This window comes from Lepidochelys olivacea (assembly GCF_965140295.1).
Source record: "Lepidochelys olivacea isolate rLepOli2 genome assembly, chromosome: 11".
In the NCBI taxonomy this organism is placed as follows: domain Eukaryota; kingdom Metazoa; phylum Chordata; order Testudines; family Cheloniidae; genus Lepidochelys; species Lepidochelys olivacea.
The window spans coordinates 44500056-44524175 of NC_140421.1; the positions used below are offsets into that span (position 1 = coordinate 44500056).

Here is a 24120-nt window from a genome sequence, read left to right on the forward strand (position 1 = left end):
TGTTAGGTGAAGGGTCGGGGGGGGAGGAGGGGCAAAGCTCTTGTGATACCATTCCTCCTGTAAGGGGGGCTGTCTGACTGAATTTGCTGATCCAGTTTTTTCTCCACCAACTCTTCTGGCTTGGCCTAGACTTCTGATTCTTACCTCTGGTTATTTTTTCCCAATCCTTTCTTTTGTCAGACTAGCTAGTTTAGAGTTTAATGAATTTGTACTGAGGCATTCTCTCTTCTTCTCACGTTCATTTGTGCATTCTGGAGTGAATGTAGAGCATGGTCCACCAGTTGAAGTAGTAACTATAGTGCTCAGTGATTTAAATATTTAAATTTAAGTTAAACTGAGCTAGGCTTGAACTTACCTTGTTAAATACCTCACAAATAGTTTTGTCGTCTTGATGTAAAATACAAGAGGGCAGGGGCATGAAGGAATGAAATTTGAGCTTCCAAATTGAATTAGCTTTTTAATCCTGGGCTGCACCAGAATTTTTTTTATTCTTAGGTGCTGAAATTTAGATCGTTCAAGATAATTAAATCCTTGTATGCCAGATATGAAACTCCTGGACACTCCTCTTCCTCCAGAATTTTGTGACACCTCATTCTCTCTGGTTTTTCTGCTTCACATTGCTGTGCCTACACAAGCAAACTTTTCAGCCATAATTTACCGCTGATGCATCTTCATTTACAGTAGCAACCATGAAAACAGTATTGTAGACAAGACTACATGACATGAAGGTAAAAATGCCTGAGTCTTGTCTGCTCAGCTTCTGCTGCTGCCACCATAGGTGGAGCTACACTGTTGGGAAATTACAACTTACAAGTTTGCTAATGTATAAACATCCTTTGTGAAGCACGGTCACTTATAAGTAAATTCCAGAACTGTAGTGGTCTAACATCTGATTTTTTTTATTTATTTATTTTTTTTTACCAACAGAATCGAATTCTCTGGATAGATGAGAAGAACTTAACTGCTCATATAGAGGCTGGCATTATTGGACAAGATTTGGAAAGACAGGTATTCTCAATTTCTTATTAAATTTGCAATATTTCTTGTTTCAGGTTGATTATTCCTACCTAATTAAAGTTGTTTTAGGTGTCTGATCTAAGTCATTGAATTGTATTCTAATCCTTACACAAATTTTCATGCCCACTTTTGCTTACCATTTATGCTTACCAAATTTGTAAGAATTATATCTGAAGTTATGGACTGTGTCTAACCCTGGATATTTGTTAAATTTTAATTGGAAAAATCCTTGCTAACCTTAGATGCAAATCCCATGTGAAATATCCCAAAAGTGAGCTGTCAATTTTTAGCATGCAATATGTGCTTCCATTTGAGCGAAAGTGTGGTTGCAAAGCATCACACTTAGTATCAAATACATATAAGTATGAAACTAAATATATAAATCTGCATTACACATTTCTGATATCCAGCCAGGTAGATGGGAGATTTGGTGATTCTGAGGGAGAAAATTAAGGTAGTTTGGAAATACATAGTTAAGATAAACACATTTTCAGATATTTGAGTTTCTTGTAAAGTTAACCTAAACTCTACCCTTCTTGGCTTTTTAATGGTGATCTTACTAATTAAGTGTTCTTGTAAGAATGTTTAACTTTAAGCTACTGATATGTGCTGTCAAATTTAAGGTGAGATTAAATCTAAACTAATCCTGGGTCTGGGAATTAGTTAACTAATCCCAGTAAACTAATCCTGGGTCTGGGAATTAGTTAACTAATCCCAGTAAACTAATCCTGGGTCTGGGAATTAGTTGTCTTTGCACTCTCTTGTAATGGAGAGAAGTTTTCCTCATTCTAATGTCTGGAAATGATTCTGAAGTAGTCATAGGGCAAGTGGAGAACTCTTTCCAGGGGTAGATTGTAATATTGTTCCTGGGTGGAGTTTTGGCCTCGCTTTATAAGTTAACTCATTTCTCTCAGTTCAGATGCTCCTTTGGACAAGTAGCGATAATACCTAGTTCTTACATACAGCTTTTCTTCACTATATCTCAAGTAGATCAGTAGACCCTAATAGATGGGCTGGGGCCATCTGGATCCTGGTACACACAGGAAGTGGGGTTCTGATCTCCCTAGATAAGGCCCACAGATCTCTGCTCACATGAGACGGGTATGGGGAGGGATTCAGGCACCCCCACGGGCAGGGATCCACAGCTCCCAGATCACAGTGGAAGGGTAGGAAGAGAATCTTGGACCCGCTGAAAGGCAGTCCCTGCCCTAGCCCACACCTGGTCAGGCTCCAATAGATGGGCAGGGGTCACTGAGATTCTGGTGTGTGCACACAGGGAGAAGGGCTCAGAAGGCTCCCATATTGTGGCACACACCAGAGGGGAGAATGTGGGGTTTACAGTGGCCCCTGTCCTTCCCTGTACCCCTATCACACAGACCCCCATGTCCCCCTTCCTGGTGTCCTGCCCATCACCGGATGCGCCCCCCGACCATATCACCCACCCCTCTCCCTGAGGATTTGCGGGTGTAATTTATTTTCTTTTCAAAAAATAATGTTCCAATATTGCCCTGGTGCAATAATCTCAGTCCTGGCTTCATCTCTATCTATACATGAAAAAAGTTGCCAAAATGTATCAACTTAAAACTAGGGCGGTGTGTGGTTTTTTTTGTTTTTTTTTGGGGGGGGGGGCAGCTGTATCTTGGGAACCTGGAGGTTAAATGGCTCCAAAATTTGCTCAGTCGTCAAGCCCCATTCTCCCACGAGGCACACCATATTTCAAGGCAATCCAAGTAATCATGTGGATTTTAGAGCATTTAAGAGTCTGTTTAAACAGAAGGTTGGTCTTAATCTTAATAAAGATGTAACTGTAGCAATGTTTTCTGAGAAGCCGCAGCACCCTTCAAGCTCTGTGTTCAACTATGTACAGCTGGTGGTAGATGTTTGCTTAACACCTTCTGGGGGTACTCTGACTTCCAATGATAAAGCAAGTGGGAGTCCAAAGCTAGCTGCCGAACCTTCCTAACATGGAAGAGAGCAATGAACTACAGGTATGCCATGGAATGGACTAATTGCTGACTTAAGAAACCCACCCTTTTAAGGCATAAATGCATTCTTCAGTACACCTGTAAGAAAAGATTCTGAAGCAATAAGACTTCTGATAAAGGAATTTAATAATTTAATTGAAGAGCATCTTTTTATTAAGGGGTAAAGGGTACTATAGCTTTTACCAAAGAGATGTGTGTCAGACTTTACCAACAGAACTGTTGCTGGTGAGAGAGTTGGCCTTTCATGCCTCTTATTTTATATCCTCTTTTATCACTTGATGTAATATTTTAACCTTTTCAAATCTCTGGGTTTTTTTTAAAGGGTAGAATTAAAATGCACAGAGCATATTCCCTTAATTTAAATGACATTTTTCTAGGCTAGTAACTTCTGATATTTCACCAACTATTCCATCCTTTAAATGCCATACAATTTTTCCTCCTTCTAGAATATGGCATCATAATCCCTCTCCTGCTGCAGCTGCCAAATTGAAATAGTACATTAAACTTAAAATTCTTGCAGTTTTTCCTTCAGAGCTGCTTCTTGACTAGGAAATGGAATTTTGAATTGACCTTTCAATGGAAGTTTTCCTCACAGTAATATAAGGCTCTGGCTGACAATCTGGTCAGTGCTGAATATAAATTTGTATTCGTGGTAAGGTTTTAGCACATTAAATATATTTGGGCACATTAAATATATGTTAGGGACTTCACTATGATTTCAAGGGTATGAAGGAATACAGAATTAGGCAATGTGTTAAACTTGCAATCAAGTTGTTTAATAAAAATGCTTATTAAAATATCAGTGATTAAGTTAATAACAGAAAATACTAAAGGGGGAGACCGCTAAAACCAAGATGTTCTGGTTGTGATTATTTTTAATTTAAGCACAATGTGCTCAGCATTGTACCCGATATATAAATAGTCCATGCCCACAAGAGCTTACACTCTGAAGGGCAGATGTGGGGTGGGGGAAGAAGCACTGAGCAACACAGAGGAGGGAATAACAGAGTTTTTATTCACTACTACTCAGCATTGCAGAAAGTAAGTCTTTGGCAGAAGTTTTAGGAAATGGTAGGATGGCAACCACATGAAAAGGGCAGCATGAAAAAACGATGGGAGATGGAAATGAACGTTAAAAGGCGTTAAAGCTGGTATCTCTACTGTAGCAGATCTGAGAGTTGGTGAAAAGTTCTGAAAATGTAGGCTGCAGTGAAGTCCTGGAAAGTAAAGACAAGATCAAATGTAATGCAGCGTGCAAGGTGGAACCAGTGGGTGAAATCAAGTTTAGCATGGGGTGGTGAGTGTTAGAACAGTGGGTGAAGACTATATAATTTTAGGTTTCAGAGTAGCAGTCGTGTTAGTCTGTATCCACAAAAAGAAAAGGAGTACTTGTGGCACCGTAGAGACTAACAAATTTATTTGAGCATAAGCTTTCGTGAGCTACAGTTCACTTCATCGGATGCATGCAGTGGAAAATAGAGTTGGCTGTAGTTTGGATGAATTGGAGGGTGACTGATCGGGGTTTAGGAGGATGGAGAGGAAAAAAGATGCAGTAATCAATATAGGAGATGGCCAGAGAATCAATCAACATCTTACCTATCAAGCCAGAGAGAAAGGGTTGGATTCTTGAGGAGGCAAAACAGCATATGTGGTCATGGCTGAGATATGTGGGGAGAAAGGGAGAGAGGAGTTTGACTCTCAGTTTATAGGGCTTGGTTGAGTAAACAGCAATAGAGGAATGGGGGAAAGTGGAGATAATTTCTTGTTATGCTTTAGATGCCAGTGAGCCATCCCAGGAAAAAAATTCAATTAACAGTGTGAATGATTACAAAAGTGATTTTTTTCCCCCCTCCCATGATATTCTACTGTTCATTGTATTCTGATTAGCACTGACCCCCTCCCCATTTGGTAAGGCAACTCCAATCTTTTCGTGTGTGTGTGTGTGTGTGTGTGTGTGTGAGAGAGAGACACCTTCTACTGTATTTTCCACTCCATGCATCTGATGAAGTGGGTTCTAGCCCACGAAAGCTTATGCCCAAATAAATTTGTTAGTCTCTAAGGTGCCACAAGGACTTGTTTTTGCTGATAGACTAACACAGCTACCACTCTGAAACTTGAATCCTTGTGAGCAGATGAGATAGCCTTGAGGGACTCCTAAAGAGGAACTGCAGAAGGAGATGGATGGTGAAAGAGAAAGTGGTGAGAGGAGGGTAAAAGAAATAGTGCCAAAGAACAACAGAATTAGGAGGGAGGGAGTGTTCAGTTATCAAAAACAGCAAAAAGATCAAATGTGGGGTAAAGCCTTAAGATTTAGCTCGGTAGAAATCATTGAAGACCTTGGAGAGAATTTTCAGTAGAGTGGAGAGAACAGAAGCTTGATTAGAGTGTATCCAAAACTGAGTTAGAGGAGGGGAAACTTGGAAGTTGTAAATGGCCTGTTTGATTATTTTAAAGTGAATGAAAGAAGATATGTGGGACAATACTTGAAGATGGAATCAAGGGCCTTTCTCAGGATGTATCTACTAGATCTTGCTTGTAGTTTGAAAGGAAGAAGCGAGAGCAGAGACTGAAGAAGAGTGAAAGAGGATCTTGAGAGGGAATGGGGTAAGGGGACAGATGGAGGGATTGGAGGTGCAGAGCAGGTGAGATATTGGCAAATGATGGGACTCTTGGGTCATTAGGAAACTGTTCTGTCACCTGTGTCTGTAGACTGTTCCTTGAAACAATAACTTCAGTTAGGAGAGCCAGCAAGCTCCATCCTTTCTTTGCTGACCTTTCTTATACAGTCCTCTTTAAGTGTACGTTAGTTCTGTACAACCTGACACCAAATTAATCCCTAGTGCGGTCACTGACTTTTGTCTGAATCAGATTATCTATAATAGTCTTCCTTAAAGATGCATTGGCAGCTAGGGAAGTCAGGTTATGCAAGCTAGATGCTGAAAGGGGCCGTAATAGGACAAAACATTCTATAAATCCCCTGGATTATTTATGGTTATGGTGGGCAGAGGGCCATGCTGTTTCCTCCCAATGCTTGTCCAAGTGCTTAGAATCCTGGGTAGAAACATGGCATACTTGGCTAGATCCAAGGCATGCCTTCAGAATGTCCCAGTTTATGGAAATGCTCTGCCTGCAGCTCAGTCCACACCTACATGGGAATCTCCCAAGAATGCAGATCTGTATTTGAAGGAGCAAAGTTACTCACCTGGGAACTGTAGCTCTTCAAATAGAGTTTTAGTACAGATCCACACTTTCCATCTACACTTCGTGGCTGTTGGACTTGGAGGGGGTGGAAGGGACAATGTAGTGCGGCACCATCTCTCCTTTTTTTCAACCTTGTCTGGAGTCTTCCATGGCTTGACATGAGGTACATTTTTCTAACATGCTTAAGTAACTTAAACACATTTGAAAAATTTCCACAGGGTCTGCATATTCAAAAATGATCAGGGTAGAGGAGTCTGATACACAGATGTGCACCCAAAGGGTGGCAATGGGTACACCAAACCCACAGTGTCAGAATTTTGAGTTTAATTTCCCTTTTTGATTGTATGCGTAATTGCCTGAAAGTTCTATGCAAAAGTATTAGAAATAGTGCTACCTTTTGGCTCTATAAAAAGAGAAAGTTAGGTACCTTTTTGGAGTCTAATAATGCAATTTTCATGGTTGTGATTTTAATTAATGAGGAGTTGGAATATGTCATACTTCAAAAAAAAAAAGAAAAAAGTCGCTAACTTGCATTCATAATGTTGTGTGGCTTAAATAGCTGCCATTTCAGAATAACAATTTTTGAATATTAGAATGGCTTCATTCTTAAAGGAAACTACTTTTCAAACTTAATTCCTAAATTAATTATTTTTAGCTTAGAGCTAAAATCTTTAGAACCAGAATGAACAGGCTGACAGATGTGGCAATGCTTATCTAGATAAGGGCAGAAGAAACCTGAATGGAGCTGAAAACCTGTGTGCCAAGTCAAACCTGTATTGAAACTGAAAATATTGAAACTCAAATGCTGGAATAGAAAGATGTGACTTTATAGGGTTTTTTAAAATTATTTTTATATAATCCATTAAAATGACTTTGGCTTTGTAGCAGATCTGTTAATGAGCAAGGCAGATTTCTTAAAATATTAAGTTGTCTAACACTTTCTATTACAAGACCCTGTTCTCAGTTGCTTATTACTCTGCCAAACTTTTAACTGTTTGGGCTGAAATTTAATTATTCTGGAAAATGTCAGCAAAAAGGATTCATCTGTTTCTCGGAACAAGTTAGGGAAAAAATCATTGTTGTGCCCATTTAAAAAAAAATCTTAACCATTTTGTTGAGAAGCTGTGGAGCTTCCTTGCTTTGGAGCAGGGACTTGAAATTTGGTGAGGGGTTTTTCCTTGCATCAGAGTTGGTCAAATTTGACCAAGTTACGAGTTGCTGAATGACAGTTTGCACATACTCAGTAGAGACCTGTTTGTTTTGCCACTTTTGCTGAGCACGCGCTGAGCACGGTCAATCCCAGGACTGCATAGGCGCAGCAGGACTGTGCCTTCCATTGCACCTCCAGGTACCCAGGAGCCATGTGGCACTGGAGCGGAGCGCAGGGAGACTTTCCCGTGTGCTTAAAGTACCCCCTGCTGGCACCCAGTGAGGAGGAGGAGGATTGGAACAACTTGAATGAAATAAAGAGGGGGGTGAGGAGCCAGGCATGGAGAGGTGTTACCATCCTTCCCTCCTCCTAATATCGGGAGGAAGACATGCTGAAGGGGGTCAGAGAGAAGGTTTAGCAATTAGCCTATGATCCCTTTAGAACCTGGAATAGAACCCAAGATTCTGGAGTCTCAGTGCTTCTCTGCCAATAGCTAGAGCCCTGGGTTTTATAGCAAATACAAAACAACACTCAATAAAAAGAAAAGAAGAATATAAAACAAAATTAATTAAAAAAATTCACCCCTCAGCAGTGGCTCCTGTGGCTTGGTGCTGGGCCTGGCTTCCCGTACCGGATGTTGTGACCTGGCACATGAAGTTGCAGCACTGCTCAAGTTTGGCCTGGCCACCTTCCCATCATCATGATGGGGGTGTGGGCAGGTTAAACCTGTGTGGTGCTGCAACCCTGCTATCTGGTCCTATTATCCCTGTCCTCAGGGGATAATAGGACCAGATAGCAGGGTTGCAGCACCACTCAGATTTGACCTGCCCATACCCCCATCATGTGAGGTGGATTTGGTTTGCAATCCCCTCACCCCCCCAGGGCCTGCCACGCCACTCTCCCCTGGGTGTAGGAACCATCTTCTCTCCCCTCCCACCCTCATCCCTCACTCTTTGCTGGATCAAATAAAATTCCAGAAAAATAACATGAAATTCCAGAAAAATAAAATTGTTATATTTATTAAAAAAAATTCCACAGGGATATACAAATAGCTGTGAAGCATAGTGCAAAACATGCCTTACCTTCCTCTAGTGGGTGACAACCTACTACTGCTATTACTTGCTCTGTTGGCTCAAGTGGCAGAGCTCATGGATTTAAAGGTTCCAACTTTGTTGAACAAACATAGATTGTTTTTTCACTATGGTTTTGAAAAACAACTTGGACTACATGCAATAAACTACATTAAAAAACGTTGAGATTGCAAACTCAAGTAAACAAAAATTAGGAAATACCAGAATTAAAGTTGCTTTTTGACCTTAACTTGCCCCTTCCCCCACCCACTCCACGTATATGTAATTAAAGGCCATCGTAATGAATAATCACACTTTTTCCCAAGACTTCTGCCTTATTTAGTTGTACAGTTGATGGAAGCTATTTGTCTGAAGGACCCTCATCTTATTAGTTGGAAAGTATGCAGTGAAATGAGGCAGGGGATATGAGGAAGAGAGAGGATGGTCCTGTGGTTAAGGTAGTTGAATGCCACCTTGGAAAACTGCCTTCTGCTTCCACCACAGAGTTCCTGTGTGACGGTACTCAAGTCACTTAAACCAAAATTTTCACTAATGACCACTAATAGTGTGTTCCTCATCTTCTGGGAGTTCCCAACTTGACACAGGTTCTGGCTTGCAGTGCCGAGTGCTCAGCACCACATCTAAAGTCATTGAAAGCTGTGCTCTGAACAAATGATGTGCTATAAAATGCTAATTTCTCTGAAAAATAAGGCCATTGGCGTCTCAAATAGGGCACCCAAAATTAGTGTTAAGAGTTGACCCTAATCTCTCTCTGCCTCAGTTCCTATATCATCCATTGAATAGCTGCTCATTCACTGAGCACTGTCCAAACAGCTGTGCATTGAGACAGCAGTCCTGTGGGGAAAAAATAGTTTGTTCATGCAATTAAAGACTAAAATAAAGCATACACACAAGGGGGAGGTCAAATTAAGGTTGTGCAGGCAAAATAAATTCTGGCATTGAGTGCCACTTTTGAGTGGTTAACTTTGCAACCTTAATGTTTTTAAAGTGTTTTCAAACAGAATAGTGTGTGTGCACAAGCATGTGCATGTGCACATGCACACATATGTGTGTACAAATATAGCTGCTGTCCGTTGCCTAGATAGCATACTTGAAAATGGCAAACATTTAACTGGATCATTATCAAATTGGTCAACACAAATAGATGGTCTCAAGTCTAGTAAATGCAGTTGGTGGGGTCTGTACCATTCAACACAAGATTGCTTGGCTTTTTACATTATTTCAGGGGGACAGCTTTGGTGTTGCATTTTTAAGGGGATTCAATCACACTCACGTGTTGTACAAATGGCAGAGCCAAGCTAATATAGAAAAATGAGAAACAAGTAACTGTTTAATGTACAGGAATGCATGATCTGCATTACAGATTTGTCATTGGTGTTGCATACAGGAAGCCCAACCAGATGGCTGTGCATTAACACATTCCTTCGTGAGAGAATTAAATACAAGCAATTTGCTCAGAACTTCTGCAGACCTCTACTGCACATCACATTAGGATAGAAAGAACAAAAGATTAAGTGCTTTATTTATTGGAAATGTTTAAGTGAAGTTGGAAGTTACTTAGTTATCTTTCTACACATGTATTTGAATCACATCTTTGCAAACAATAGCGGTCTTTGTTTTAAAATGTGTGGGGGTGAGGGGGGCTGATGAGAAAACCGGCCTCATAGTATGATATGCTGCTTAGCATATGCACAGTAGAAACAGAACCACTTCATTGTATCAAATTTATACTTAAATCTCAAAAGAGTTGGCTCTCTGTACCTGAATAATATTGGTTCAAGGTACTTATTTTTTTTCTTCCTATCGTTAGTAGGTTTTTAATCTAAAATGTTTTAAAAAATTAGTCTGTTTTTGTTTAGTAATCAACATATTATCTTACACCAGTGGAGTATTGCTTTCTATCTTTAGCTTGGTGAGAGTGGTTACTGTACAGGCCATGAACCAGATTCTATGGAATTTAGCTCCCTTGGAGGATGGGTGGCCACACGCGCATCAGGCATGAAAAAGAACATCTACGGAAACATTGAAGATCTGGTAATTTTTTATAAATATTTCCTTTTATCTAGTATTTCCCCTCCAATTTGGAACGTTCGGTTCTGGCTTCTGTAAATTAGTCCTAATTGGGACAGAGAAAGTGGGGTGTGTGTATAGCAGTTCTTTTAAATTACCTTTATATTAAGGCTGCTTAACATTTGTAATAAAGCACTCCCTTTTAGCAAACAGTGGAACTATAATATCATTCTGTCATCATTACTGTAAATTTTCTCATAAATAAAATGTTAGTAAACATTTACAGTAGTGACACCAGAATCGTATTATGGCTTCATTGCTTACTAAAGGGAAGTGCCTTATTTCAAATTTGAAGCAGCCTTAATATAAGGGTAATTTAAAAACTACTATGCATCTCCCACTCTCTCTCTGCTATATATACGGGTGTATGTGTGTGTGAGGGAGAGAAAAATTAGGCAGACTAAACTCTTTATAAAAAGTATTGTCACCTTCCGTTTTGAAGCTTCATTGAATTTCTTTGTCATTGCTGCTGTGTTACGTGTTGTAAAAGAAAAACAGCTTTCTTGGGGAGAGGGGGTTGTCTTTTTTTTTTTTTAAAGAAGGATATGTTCCTGTCAATCTCAGCTGGCCAGAGTCCTTGCCCTATTTTTTAAAAAAGTCACTTTTAGAACAGAATATCTTTCATACCAATGGACCAATATGTAACTAACTGGGATTTTGGTAGGCATGGGGGCAGGGAGAGTGGAGGTGGAAAAACGTTTTGTACAAGATGAGGTTAAATATTTTGATGGCTTACATAGTCTGTAGCTGCCAAAATTTTTTGTCTAGTAGTGCCTTACAGGACTGAAACATCTAGGGTATCCGAACAAAGACGATTTTTTATCAAGATATGACATCTGATTGTGCCCTGGTAACTGAGGCGTCCTTCTATTTAACTTACATGTGCAGGGAAGGGTTATGCCAAATGGTTGGGTATCTCTAGACCTTAATTTGCATCAAGCTAAACTTTGGCATGTGAAACCATCTTTCATAGGAGGAAGAATAACTTTCAAATCCATTTTAATCCATTAAAATGTAAATATAGTTCAGCAGCAGATGTATATTGACTTGATATTTGAATTATGTACTTATCTTTAAAAATGGTAAACAATTAGTTCTTAACTTTTTTTGATGATGGTCCTGCAACCTACCTGCTGGGTTGGTAGTCCATTAAAACATTGGTGAATGTGGTATGTTTAATAATAGCCAGTTGGCTGATGTGGCTTAATCACTTTTTTGGTACTTTGCATAACAAATATTTAATAATGACGTATTATTTGCATGTAGTGAAATCTTCAGATAAATTTCATTTTGAGTCTATTTTCTGTTTCTGAGCTATCTAAATATCTAAATGTTTTTGCTGTGTTATACAAACTGCTTAAATAAAAGTGCAGTTTACTATGTAAATATGCATGTTATGAAACAGTCTTCATGGTCTTATGAAGAGCTCAGGAGAAGCCATCGGGTTATATTGTTGAGCCGCACGTACATTTCAAGAGTCTTAAATTTGCATTGAGGCTTCAATGCAGTTTGTTGAATTTAAGATGCTTTCAAATTTCCTATTTTATTGGCTTTGAAAACTCTTACAGTAAAAATTTATCTCCATTATTTAATTCTGATATAGCAAGAAATAAAAAATTTATATAAAAAATACAGGTGTACAGTAAGCAATCTGGACACATTAGAGTAGAAACAAATATAGTGAGGTTAAAGAGGATTTTTAGCACTGTATCTGGATTGTCAATTTCCTGCTGTCATGGTAGACTTAAAATAAGTGTTCAAATGTTTACAGGGAGTGGAGTTCTTCTGCTTTGTAGTCAAGCTGCTATGTAAAAATGCATTTGCAATAAATGTGGATTTTTTTTTCATTTCCACTGGAAATAATTTTTTATGGTGATACTCTCCTCTGTAAGCCAAAGTTAACTATGTTAAAATTGCTATATCTGATGGAGAATGATTTTGGGATTCTAAATTTAAAAATTCATTCTCTCTACTATTTTCCTGTGATATAGTAAGTATTTATATGTGAGAGTTAACCAATGCAATCATGAGACATAAACAAAAGGAAGATATAGGCTAGGATATCATGAGAAATCCAACAAAATGTTTAATTGTAGATTTACTGTGGCATACACAAGGGACAAAAGAGAAAAGTTTGATTTGGCAAAAAATGAGAAGAATCTGTGCTTTCACTGGCTAACTGAATTGTATTAGATTTATTAGTTGCTAGCAGGTTACGTCACAAAATTTCTAGGGGGTGATTTATAGGATTTCCAAATTTTGTAGTATAATTACATCAAGTTTAAATTGTATTTTGTGGTAAATGGAAATTTTAATATGAATATATTAATCAATATATGTTAATTACTTGAGTGTTAAATACTGAATGAATGTATAGTCATCACTATATAATGTGTTAAACAGGTGGTTCATATAAAAATGGTAACCCCAAGAGGAATAATAGAAAAAAGCTGTCAAGTACCTCGCATGTCAACAGGACCTGACATCCATCATTTCATTATGGGATCTGAAGGTATAAACAAAAGTAATATTAAGATGCAGTTTGTGAGATTACATCAGTTTCTGTAATGGTTTGAAAGCCTTTGGGATTTATTTATTAAAACATTGTTTTTCAAAACAATCTTATTTATTCAAAACATTGTTTTTCACTTAATGGGTAGTAAGTACTACTGTGCAAGAACCTTCCTTTATTTTGGTACCACTTTGTGGCTCTCGTCACAGCCTTATTGTTGTGTTGCACAAACACACAAAAAAGCATGCTCAAAACAAGCCTCGTGTCTCTAACTATAATAAATTTATTTTTGAACTCAAGCTTTTAGGAAATTCTAATAGGTTTACAAATCATTGTCAGATACACATCTGAAAAAATGTTAATCATTACAATACTGAGCTTATCTTCTTGTTTGTGTTTGTCATGCAGTAATGAAATCTCTATTTTAACCTGCTGTTACCATGTTACTTAATGCAGGACGTATTGTTTTTTTTAAAGAAATTTGATGTAACTGACTCTATTCATATTTAAAATTGCTTGGGAGTAATCAAATGTTCATTGTTAAATTTTGGCTTACACATTTAAGTGAAACATGGTGCCAAATTCATGCAATACATTTCCAAAAGTTCTTAATATGTTGTGTCCTTTGGGTTTGTATCTCTTTATAATTATTTAAATCATTCTAGTTGGCTTTGTTCAAGCAGGTTGCTGTGTTGAATAATTTCCATTTTCATGCATAAGTGGAAGTAAGTAATATATTACACATGTGCATAGAGAAAAATTTGTACTCAAAAATTTAACTTAAAATGAAGTGTTCACATCGGCAGATGAATAAAATTGTCCAGTAGTGCATTCTTTTCCTGTTCGGTATCCTTTTATTTATTCTCCTTGTTTTTGTTTTTCAAAAAGTAATCTTTTAAACAGCCTAATATAAGGTAAAGTTGGTACATATTAATTACTCCTGCAGGATTTCCTCCATGAGGTGGTGTCCATACTAGTCCCGTAGGTAACCAAAAACTCTGAAAAGCTTTTTAAATTAAAAGTTCCTGAGGAACACCTATTGCAAATGCTGTTAAATTTTTGCACAGAAAAAAATTGCCATAAGTTACAGTGAAAGAGAATCTTTTTCAGATGTTATACAGAGGAGGTGACTGTTTCAAATAATAGTCTTTAGAACTCCTTGTAGCTGCTTGGATTTCTGAGAACTGAAGGGTTTAAGTTCTTAGAACAAAACACACTTTCTTCAAATTCCATACATGATCTAAAAGTTCCCCAACTCTATCACTTCTGTTTCCATCTTTATGTAAGTTCATACTGACTACTTTTTAAGTCGTAAGAAGTGCACTATCATCCCCTTTGTCTGTTATAACTCTTAATCAGGGTGAATGTAAGCTACTCATATCGGGTGGAGAGAAGTTCCAAAAACATTCAAACTTAGTCTAGTTATTAACCTTTTTGTGGGATTTTGATAAACTTGCCATCTGCTTACACCATAGACTTGTCACTGCATGCTCCACATTTTCCAGTTTGTTCATTATTTGTCATGCAGTTGCTCCAAAAGGCCCCCTCAGAATTATATCCCTACTGTGCTAGGCACTGCACAAATATATAGAGACACATAGTTGCTGTCCTGAAGAGTTTGCAATCTAATTAATTACTAAATTTGTTGAAACTGCAGGTTAAAAGCCACTTCTCCTTCAAGTAACTGTGCACATATATATTTCACACTATACAGGTGTGTGCGGCTACTGTACTCAAGTCAGAGACTTTTGACATCAGTACCATTCGGTAGGGCATGGCCTCTGCCATCCTCGTGTGTGGAGCAGAAGGCATAAAATGGGAGTGGCTGTGGCCTCCCTCTGTTTGTTCTTACCACCTGTAGCAAGAGTTGGATCTCCCTGTTGCCTTTGAGCTTCAGTTAGCCAGCTCAGAAAAGAGATTTTCTCCTTTGTATAGTTATAGTTCACTTTACTGCAATTCTAGTTAAGAACTGTTTTAGTAGGTTTTTTGCCATGGCAGAATCCCCTGGATTTAAACGATATGTGCAGGGCTGTTATCCCTGTCACCGATAAGCATAAAAGTTGCTTAATTTGTTTAGGTGAGGGACATATGTCCTAGCTGTAGATTGTTCCCCACTAGGACAAAGAAATATAAGAAGTTTTGTCTTAAATTTTATCTTCTCGAAATGGCAACATCTGCCTCCTCAGAGGCTGACCATGACTGAAAGTTTTCATGAGTAGTTCATGTTCAGCTGCCAAGGCGCCAAAGACAATTTTGGGTGAGAAATCTTGCTGTCGTGTGGCCTCCTTGCAGTGTTCAGAACTGTTTGAGATTGATAGAGCGTGCTCCTCGTCCCACAAAAAAGCACTTAAAAAGTCATCTAATTCTGTGAGGTCTGGTCAGAAGCACCAACACTCAGACTCCACATCCGCCAGGGTTGTTGAGACTCGTGCCTTCTGCTTTACTGGAGAGATCTTCAACCCTAGCAGCATTATTGGATCTGGTTCCATCTGCAGTGGCTGTACACTTACCTCCATTGTTAGTGCCATCAATGCCACAAGCCTTTCATGCAGCAAAGGATTTGTCTGCCTTGGCTGCACTCTGCGTTGTCTGATTCTAATTGTAGCCGCCTCAGCTTCATCGGCATTGTCTGCATCACCTGCCACCAAAACGTGATCAGTTCTTCCTGTATCTTCACTGCAGTCTGCATTGGCACCATCAACTTACTGTTTGGCATTGCCAGTTTTCAGGCAACCCAAGATTCAGCTCTAGAAAGCACTTTGAATGCGGTTTGCTGATTACCTTGGAGTAACCCTTGATAGATTTCTCACCTATCTTATCTACCCGAGGAAAACTGTGACTAAGGTGAAGAGGTGTAACAACCTTTTAGGCAAATTGGCCAGCACTTTATAGGGAGCAAATGCTCAAAATCGCCAATCATCTGGTTTAGCCCTCTCTTACTCTGCAGCAGAATACTGTGCTCTGGTCTGACTCCATCTGTCTTATGTAAAGGTGGTTGGCACACAACTGCACTCAACCATGCACATCATAACTGGGGCGATTACACACGTTGCTCCCTGTGTTAAGCCACATCACTCTTCCACACAGCCCTCTGGTTGCTACAGCCAGAATTGTTGGAAAGATCAGGGCAAACCCAAGTCTACCACTATCACTATACACAGACCTCTTCAACGACCCAAAAGCATGCTGTTGTAGGCCCACTTGCCCTACCCAGATTTCTCTGAGGTATTGATGTGGTGTGAAGAATGATCTGCGGCTGACATCAGAAACCAGTCGCTTATAATTGACCCAACCATGTGTGTACCCAGCTTTGATTTCCCCCATTTATGGGCTGTTCTGAAGGGATTTTGAACAGACCAGTCCAGAACAGGGTCAATGTGCAGGCAGCCTTCCAACCGTTGGGGCCAATGAGAGGATCCCACATGCAGCTGTGGCCAAAGACCCATGTCTCACATCACTAATGACTGCCCTCTGACCAGATTTGGTGGTTGTCTGAGGGCTCTGCACTTCACTGATGAGGCTGCAGCAAATTGGCATGGCAAGGTCCATATCTGACGAGAAGAATGAAAACTGCATTTCTGCTAGCAATTAGTTATGCAAGAAGGGTACTGGAGCTCCAGGCACTGTAAGCCAACCCCCCCCCCAACCCTTCCCCCCCTCTCCCCCCCCCAATGTTTCACAAAGACAAGGTTTCTCTTAGGCCACACTTGAAGTTTATGTATCTGTTTCCACCTCAGACAACTCACCTTCTGGTGTATTTTTCCAAAACCTCTTTTTAGCGGAGCTTCATACTTTGGATGTTGAGAGGACTCTGTCCGTTTACCTGGACTTCACAAAGTCTTTCAGATCATTTCCTAGAATTTTTATGGCCTTTGCTGAAAGGATTAAAGAGCAACCCATTAAACCCAATATATATCTCACTGTATTTGAGTGCATTAAGCTCTGCTATAATCTAGCTAAATTTTCTCCTCCTGTGAGAATAACAGCCCACTAGGACCTATTTTGTTTCATCAGTAACATACCAATAGTTGACATTTGCAAACCAACAGTGCAGTTGCCAGTACCTACCTTTTCCAGACACTCTGCATTTACTCAAGCTTCCTGGGACAGTGCCAACTTCAGCAAGTCAGTATAGCAGTGCTTCTGACTGCAGTCTCTTCAAATAATCAAAAGTCCCATCACCTGTAAGGAAACTGTTGGTGAGTCACAGTGGAATATATATGTGCACAATCACTCAAAGGGGAAAAACTGTTACTTACCTGTACAGTAACTTTTTTGTTCTTTGTGATGTATTGTATGCAGATACATTCCATGACTATTCCACCTTCCCCCACTATTTGAGGTATTAGATGGTGTAAAAAAATGGAGAGAGAGGGGCGGTGGTTACACCCCTTTTATGGCCTTGCCTCCAGGAACAAAGATAGCTGAGGCACATGTGCTGACAAGTTTCTGACTCAAGTGCATTGGATGCAGATACACTTACATGGTTTTTAAACTTTTTCAATTTGTTTGAAGACACTAAAACCATACTTACAACACTAGTCTGAGTAGATTTTAGCATCACATATTGCCATTTTATCATGGCATTCTAACATTGACTAACCCCCCATTAACAGTTAGTCACACTCTGTGATGGCTTCCCCATAACCAGTTTAAAGACTTGAAAAGTTATGTCATTACTAGTCTACCAGACCTCCAGTATCTCTTGTATGATCTTCAGGTTAACTTCAGTAATTTGAACTAGTTAACTTGTTACCTGAAGAAATCTTTTCTGTCCTAAATTGTTTAGAGTCCTAATGTTAAAGGATTTTCAAACTGTCTTTAATCTAATCTAATCTAATTTTCCTAATCCAAATCTTTTAATAATAAAAAACCCACCCTGATCTCCCCCACTACAAATCACTGCGTAGAATGGGGAAAATATTCATTTTTAAACCTCATTATCTTGCACAGCTGGATATGGCAACCTGTTTTCCTTACTTGACAGTTCTATTTAGAGCCTGTCTAAACCAGCTGAGCTTTTGCAGAATACTGCATTAAAACTATTAGTTTTTAGACATCTTGAGCTTTGATCATTTTCTGAAAAAAATCTGATCCACGGTTTGAGAAATGTTGCCTTAACTGTCAACTTCTAGTTGGAGGTTTATGTAGAAAGAAAAAATAAATTTCTAGTGAAATGATACCCAATAAAAATGCTACTCCAGGCTTTAAAATACATTTAACAAATGTGACTTAATTTTCTTAAGATATCTCACTTATGGAATAGTATGAAAATACTCAAAATCATATATGTTAAGTCAGAAAGCAAGAGATTTTTGTGACATTGAAATGATGATCATTTTCCTTTTTAAAGGGACCCTTGGCGTGGTTACAGAAGTTACAATAAAAATCCGACCAATCCCTGAATACCAGAAGTATGGCTCTGTAGTATTTCCTAACTTTGAACGAGGAGTGGCCTGTTTAAGAGAAATAGCAAAGCAGGTAAGGAGAAAATTTGGTTTTGAATTCTATTACACTTGTTTGTTTCATGCATGTAGTATCTGTATTCCAACATTAGGTGTCACAGTAATGCTCTGGTTTGCCTCTGGATATTTTTGTAGTTGGTAAGTGGGCTTAAAGGGACAGTATCAATTTTAACATCTTAGAAACCTCAGTGTAATTTACAAATCAGATTTTAGCAAAGTTTATAAAACTTATTTTTGTGTTGTTCCTATGTAGACTAAGGGAGTTGTACACATTTGTGGCACTTGCTATTCATATGCGCCAGCATGGTGATACGCTCATGTGCTGTTTTGGAAGATACGTGAACTCTCCATAGTTCACTTTTTAGTAACTGAATCAATTGTTTTCTTCTATCTGCTAGAGATGTGTCTACCAGAAAGTGCGGGGCAGTAGCTAGCAGTATTTGGGGTGCTACAGGTTGAAGTGGTCTTTATCCTCCATAGCTACCCTGGGACTGTTTCAGTTTTCCTTGGAAAGTTCTGTAGCTGGTAGTATCGGCCTGGAGAGTTCTCAAGGTAGTGTTCAGCATGCACATTCCCAGGCTAGTTTTCACAAAGGTCTTCACAATCCTAGGATGTTTATCGGAGCAGCGCAAAAAAAAAAAAAAAAAATTATTCCTCCAAAAAACCCCTTAATAATGGATAATTCTCATGGGGTGGATTCTAAATATACATTACGAAGAAAAAGCACTATATAAGAAAAAAGTATTATAGTACTGTTTAAAAATAGTAAATGAGTTGATATCACCTTCACTGTAACCTGCACTAAAGCTAGCTTACTGCTGCACAGTAAATATAGCATAAGATACATATGACAGACTATTTTTGGTGAAGCTCTGAAATAGCCATTTTAACTTTTTCTTGTGATATACTTTCTCTTCTCTTGTGTTGAACTGTCAATTACATCTTGTTTTATGCACAATTTAATGTCAGAATAAATCTGCAGTGAGAAAAGTAGCATGGATGGATAATAGTGGATCAGAAGTATTATAGTGTGGATCTATGGTTTCCTGGCACACTCTCAAAAATGGCATTACCTGTTTTCAAGTCACTGATAACTTGGAAGAAAATGATCTTGAATGCTTATGGATCAATGTCCTAATAGATAAATCACAAGATATGGTATAAGTTGTCTGCTACTGACCATCCAGTCACAATAGGGAACAGGATGGCCACCTTCTTATGCATCTATCTATAATGTGTTGGGAAAAAAGCCCAGCAAGATCATGGGGTACTTAAATTTGGAGGTCTCATGCTTCCCGTACTGAAACATGTTTGAAATTTCTAAATGTTAGAGATGAGTTTCCTAACTCAAAGTGTTGGTGCCATCACAGTTAGATTTGTCCTAACAGCTAAAGAGAAACTGATCAGAGAACTAAAAATTAATGGTAGCTTAGGTACAAGTAATGATCATGAGTTGATCACATTTATAATGTACAAGCAGGATAAAGTCAGACCAGGTAGATGTAGATATAATTGCTTCCTCCCAGCTGACTTGGCTCAGTTGTTTTCAGCTGTGTGAAATTGGCCCTACTGAAGCACCACACACATACAAATGGAAGAAAGGGGAAGTTAATAGCAATGAATCCGAAGCTAGGAATTGTAGAAAATGGATAAGGGAAGCAAAGGGAAATAAGGAGAAATCTATAAGGGAAGCAAAGGGAAATAAGGAGAAATCTATCACCAGCACAGATAAAGACAATACATTTTTAATATATTAGGAATAAAAAAAGATTAGTGACAATGGTATTGGGCCATTACTAGATGGAAATTGTAGAATTATCAATCAACATGCAGAAAAGGCAATGAAGTTCAGTTAATATTTTTGTGCCGCATTTGGAGGAAAAAACAGATGAGTCTCATCATATGGTGGTGATAACTCTTTGCATTCCACTAGTATCTCTGGAGGATGTTAAACAGAAGGTAGTAATGTTAGGAATTTTTAAATCAGCAGATCCAGATAACTTGTATCCGGGAGTTTTAAAATAGCTGCTGAGCAGCTTGCTGGACGTAAATGTTGATTTTTTTTTAATAAGTCTTGGAGAACTGGAGAAGTTCCAGAAAACTGGAAGAAAGCTAATGTGCCAGGATTATTATTATTAGCTTGTCAGCCTGACAATGATCCCAGGAAAGATAATGGAATGGCTGATAGGAGACCTGATTTTTTTAAAGAATTCAAGAAGTGTAATGGCCAATCAACATGGGTTTATGGAAAATAAATCTTGTCATACTAACGTGATATTTTCTGATGAGATGACAAGTTTGGTTGATAAAAGGAATAATGTTGCCCTACTATACTTAGACCTCTGTAAGGCATTTGGCTTGGTACCACATGGCATTTGGATTGAAAAACTAAAATGATATAAAATTAACATGGCACACACTAAATGGATTAAAAACTGGCTAAGTGATAGGTCTCAAAATATAATAGTAAACAGGGAATCATCATCAAGCAAGTGTGTTTCCAATGGGGTTCCACAGAGATCAGTTCTGGATCCTATGCTATTTAACATTTTACTCAATGACCCAGAAGAAAACAAAATAATCACTGATAAGGTTTGCAGACGACCCAAAATTGGGGGGTGGTGGTGGTAAATAACATAGAGGACAAGTCACTGATTCAGAATAGTCTGGATTGCTTGATAAACAGTGCAGATTATTTTAATAAGGTTAAATGTATACATTTGGCAACAAAGAATGTAGGCCATACTTACAGGATGGAGGACTCTATCTTGGGAAGCGGTGAGTCTAAAAAAGATTTGGGAGTCATGGTGGATAATCAGCTGAATGTAAGCTCCCACTGTGATGCTATGGCCAAAAAAGCTATTGTGATCCTGGGATGTATAAACGGGGAATTTCCCATAGAAGTGGAGAAGTTATTTTACTTCTATATTTGGCACTGGTGGAACTGCTGCTGGAATACAGTGTCCAGTTCTGGTGTCCTCCATTCGGGAAGGATGTTGAGAGCCATCCGAGAGTGCTATGACCAAAATGGATGCAGGTTGCTTGAGCTCTGAAGCAGCCCACAGGGAAGCCCCAAACATAGTCTCCTAAACCTCACCATCCAATGTCGAGGAATATAGCACCCGACTACTGAAACCCCCTAGATGCCCTCTAGCACTGCTTCTTCCTTTCCAAATCTGAAAGCACTGAAAACACAGAGGAGATCTGCCTTCAACAGAATGGTTCCTGCACATTATGGAGCGCAGCAGATGGCTTTACTGCAGCAGGTGGCCACAGATACTGTTGAAATTAAATCTACAGTTTCCACCCTACAGACCACCATGACTGAAATTCAGAGTGCACTACAAGCAAAATCCAGATGAATGAGTGAAGCAGAACACAGAATTTCTGAAGTGGGATTTCAACGAGAACAAATTAGTTTATGAAGAACGAGAACAAATTAGTTACATATCAAGACTCTAAGGCCATGTTAATTTATCTAAAAGGCCACTCATAACAATGTAACGTCAGGATTGTAGATGTTCCTGAGGGAATAGAGAAAGGTAAATCCTCTGAATTTGTCCCTAAACTACAGAATTGATGAATCTGCTGGTAGATTTTTTGTTTGTTTTTTTTGTTTTGATACAGAACAGGCAGATTGGGCCCTTGTCCCTAAACCAGCTCCAGAAGGTCAGCTTAGAGCATTAGTGTGAAGTTCCTGAAGTTTACCACTAAGGAGCTTATATTGCAGAAATCCAGAGGGGGAGGAAAAGGAGCTGTTACGGCAAGAACCAGCAATTAAAATACTGCTCTTTCAAGATTATGCATGTGTTGCGGTTGCAGTGAGGGCAGCTTTTAGTCAGGCAGATGCTTACCTCAAGCAGCTCCCGGAACAAGCAGCATGCCCCCTTCCGGCTCCTACATGAAGGTGCTGCCAGGCGTCTGCCCCATCCGCAGGCACCTCCCCTGCAACTCCTCCTCCCCCACCCCCCGGAGCTCATTCAACATATTCAAGATTGGATTATTTCTTTTAGTGTCTCTAGATTTGATCAATTCTACCACTTGTTGTGGCATTGGTACTATTGTTATATCTGACCATGTTTCTCTACATATCTCTTAGGCCCTCAGAAAATGTGGGGATACATCATTTGTTAACTTTGTGCAGCAGGAGTTAGGACTTTTTTTTTTTATTTTTAAAAACAAATACCCCCACCGCTTCATCTGCTTCTATGCTTTGGGAAGTCTTTTAAGCCTTCAACAGAAGCTGTATCATCTCATATGCCACCTTTAAAAAGAAATTGAGAGAACATAGAATTGACCTCCTTTTGAAGGAAAGTAAAGCCTTGGATGTAGACTCTGCTTCTGCCCCCTACCCAGAGAAACTGAGAACACTTATCAATCTAAGACATGAAATCAACAAACTTCTGTCCCAAATGGTTGAGATTGCTTTATTCACTTTGAAACGAAACTACCAGGCATCCGGCAAGAGAGCTCGCAGGCTGTTGGCATATAGATTTAACCAAAAGGCTAACAAACAAGATTGCTGTAATTTGCAATAGAAGCAATAAATTATACACAACACAGATATTAATAAACAACTTCATCAGTTTTATTCAAAACTATATTTTGCTGAAAAGGAAATCTGTAAAGATGCCTAGATAACTTTTTTTAGTGAATTGTCTCTAAACTGCCTCAGATCCCTGACTCTCCAAAGGAACTTTTAGGTGCCTCTCTAAAATCATGGACCTGACTCAGGCTATAAAAGAAATGAAGGTCCGAAAGACTTCTGTCTCAGATGATTTCTCAATTGAATTTTACAAAAAGTTCTCAAACTTTAACACCTAGATTATTGAACATGTTCAGTGAGGCCAAGAATGAGCAAACTCTCCCACCTACTCCAAGAAGCTGTAATTTCAGTTATTTCTAAATCTGGGAAAAAACTTGAACTGTGGTAATTACAGGACAATTTCTTTAATCAGGTGTAATGCTAAGATTGTAGCTAGGGTTGGCAACTTTCTAACTGTACAAAACTGAACGCCCTAGCCCTGTCCCTTTCCTGAGGCCCTACTCACTACATTCCCCCTCCCTTGGTGGCTCACTCTCCTCCAACCCTCAGTCACTTTCACTGTGCTGGGGCAGGGAGTTGGGGTGCGGGAGGGGACTCTGGGTAGGGGGTTGGGGCACAGGCTTACCTCTCCGTCTGCGGCACAGCAAGGAGGCTAAAGCAGGGTTCCTGCCTGTCCTGACTCTGTGCTGCGCCCCGAAAGCGGTCAACAGCAGGCTCCTAGGCGGAGGTGCAGACAGGCGGCTTTGCGTGCTGCTTTCACCCATGGGCACTGCCTCCTCCCCCCCCCCCCAAGAAAAACAGACACCTGGTCACTCTAATTGTAGCTAAAGCTCTTGCAGTGATACTAGACAAAGTTCTATGACATTGTACTCACAGCAGGTAAGCGTCCCTCTTAATGGACATGACTCAGATAATGTGTCAACTGATATTATTGCCAGATCAAGAGCTTCTAAAAATTCCTTAGCTGACATTTCTTTAGATGCCAAAAAGGCCTTTGCCTGCATAGCCTGGGACTATCTTTTTCATATCATAGCAAAATTTGGGTTTGATAAAAATTTATTGCTTGGATTAATCCTTTATACT

The 24120-nt window shown here is 39.2% G+C and overlaps 1 protein-coding gene across 1 annotated transcript in view; it reads left to right on the forward strand.

The window, feature by feature from the left end:
* The window catches only part of AGPS (alkylglycerone phosphate synthase), a 132356-nt gene that overhangs the window by 35273 nt on the left and 72963 nt on the right, over window positions 1–24120 (forward strand). The window contains exons 8-11 of the mRNA XM_084643588.1: window positions 928–1008; window positions 10353–10478; window positions 12918–13026; window positions 18380–18507. Coding sequence (XP_084499714.1) covers window positions 928–1008; window positions 10353–10478; window positions 12918–13026; window positions 18380–18507 — 444 coding nt within the window. The remainder of the gene's footprint in view (window positions 1–927; window positions 1009–10352; window positions 10479–12917; window positions 13027–18379; window positions 18508–24120) is intronic.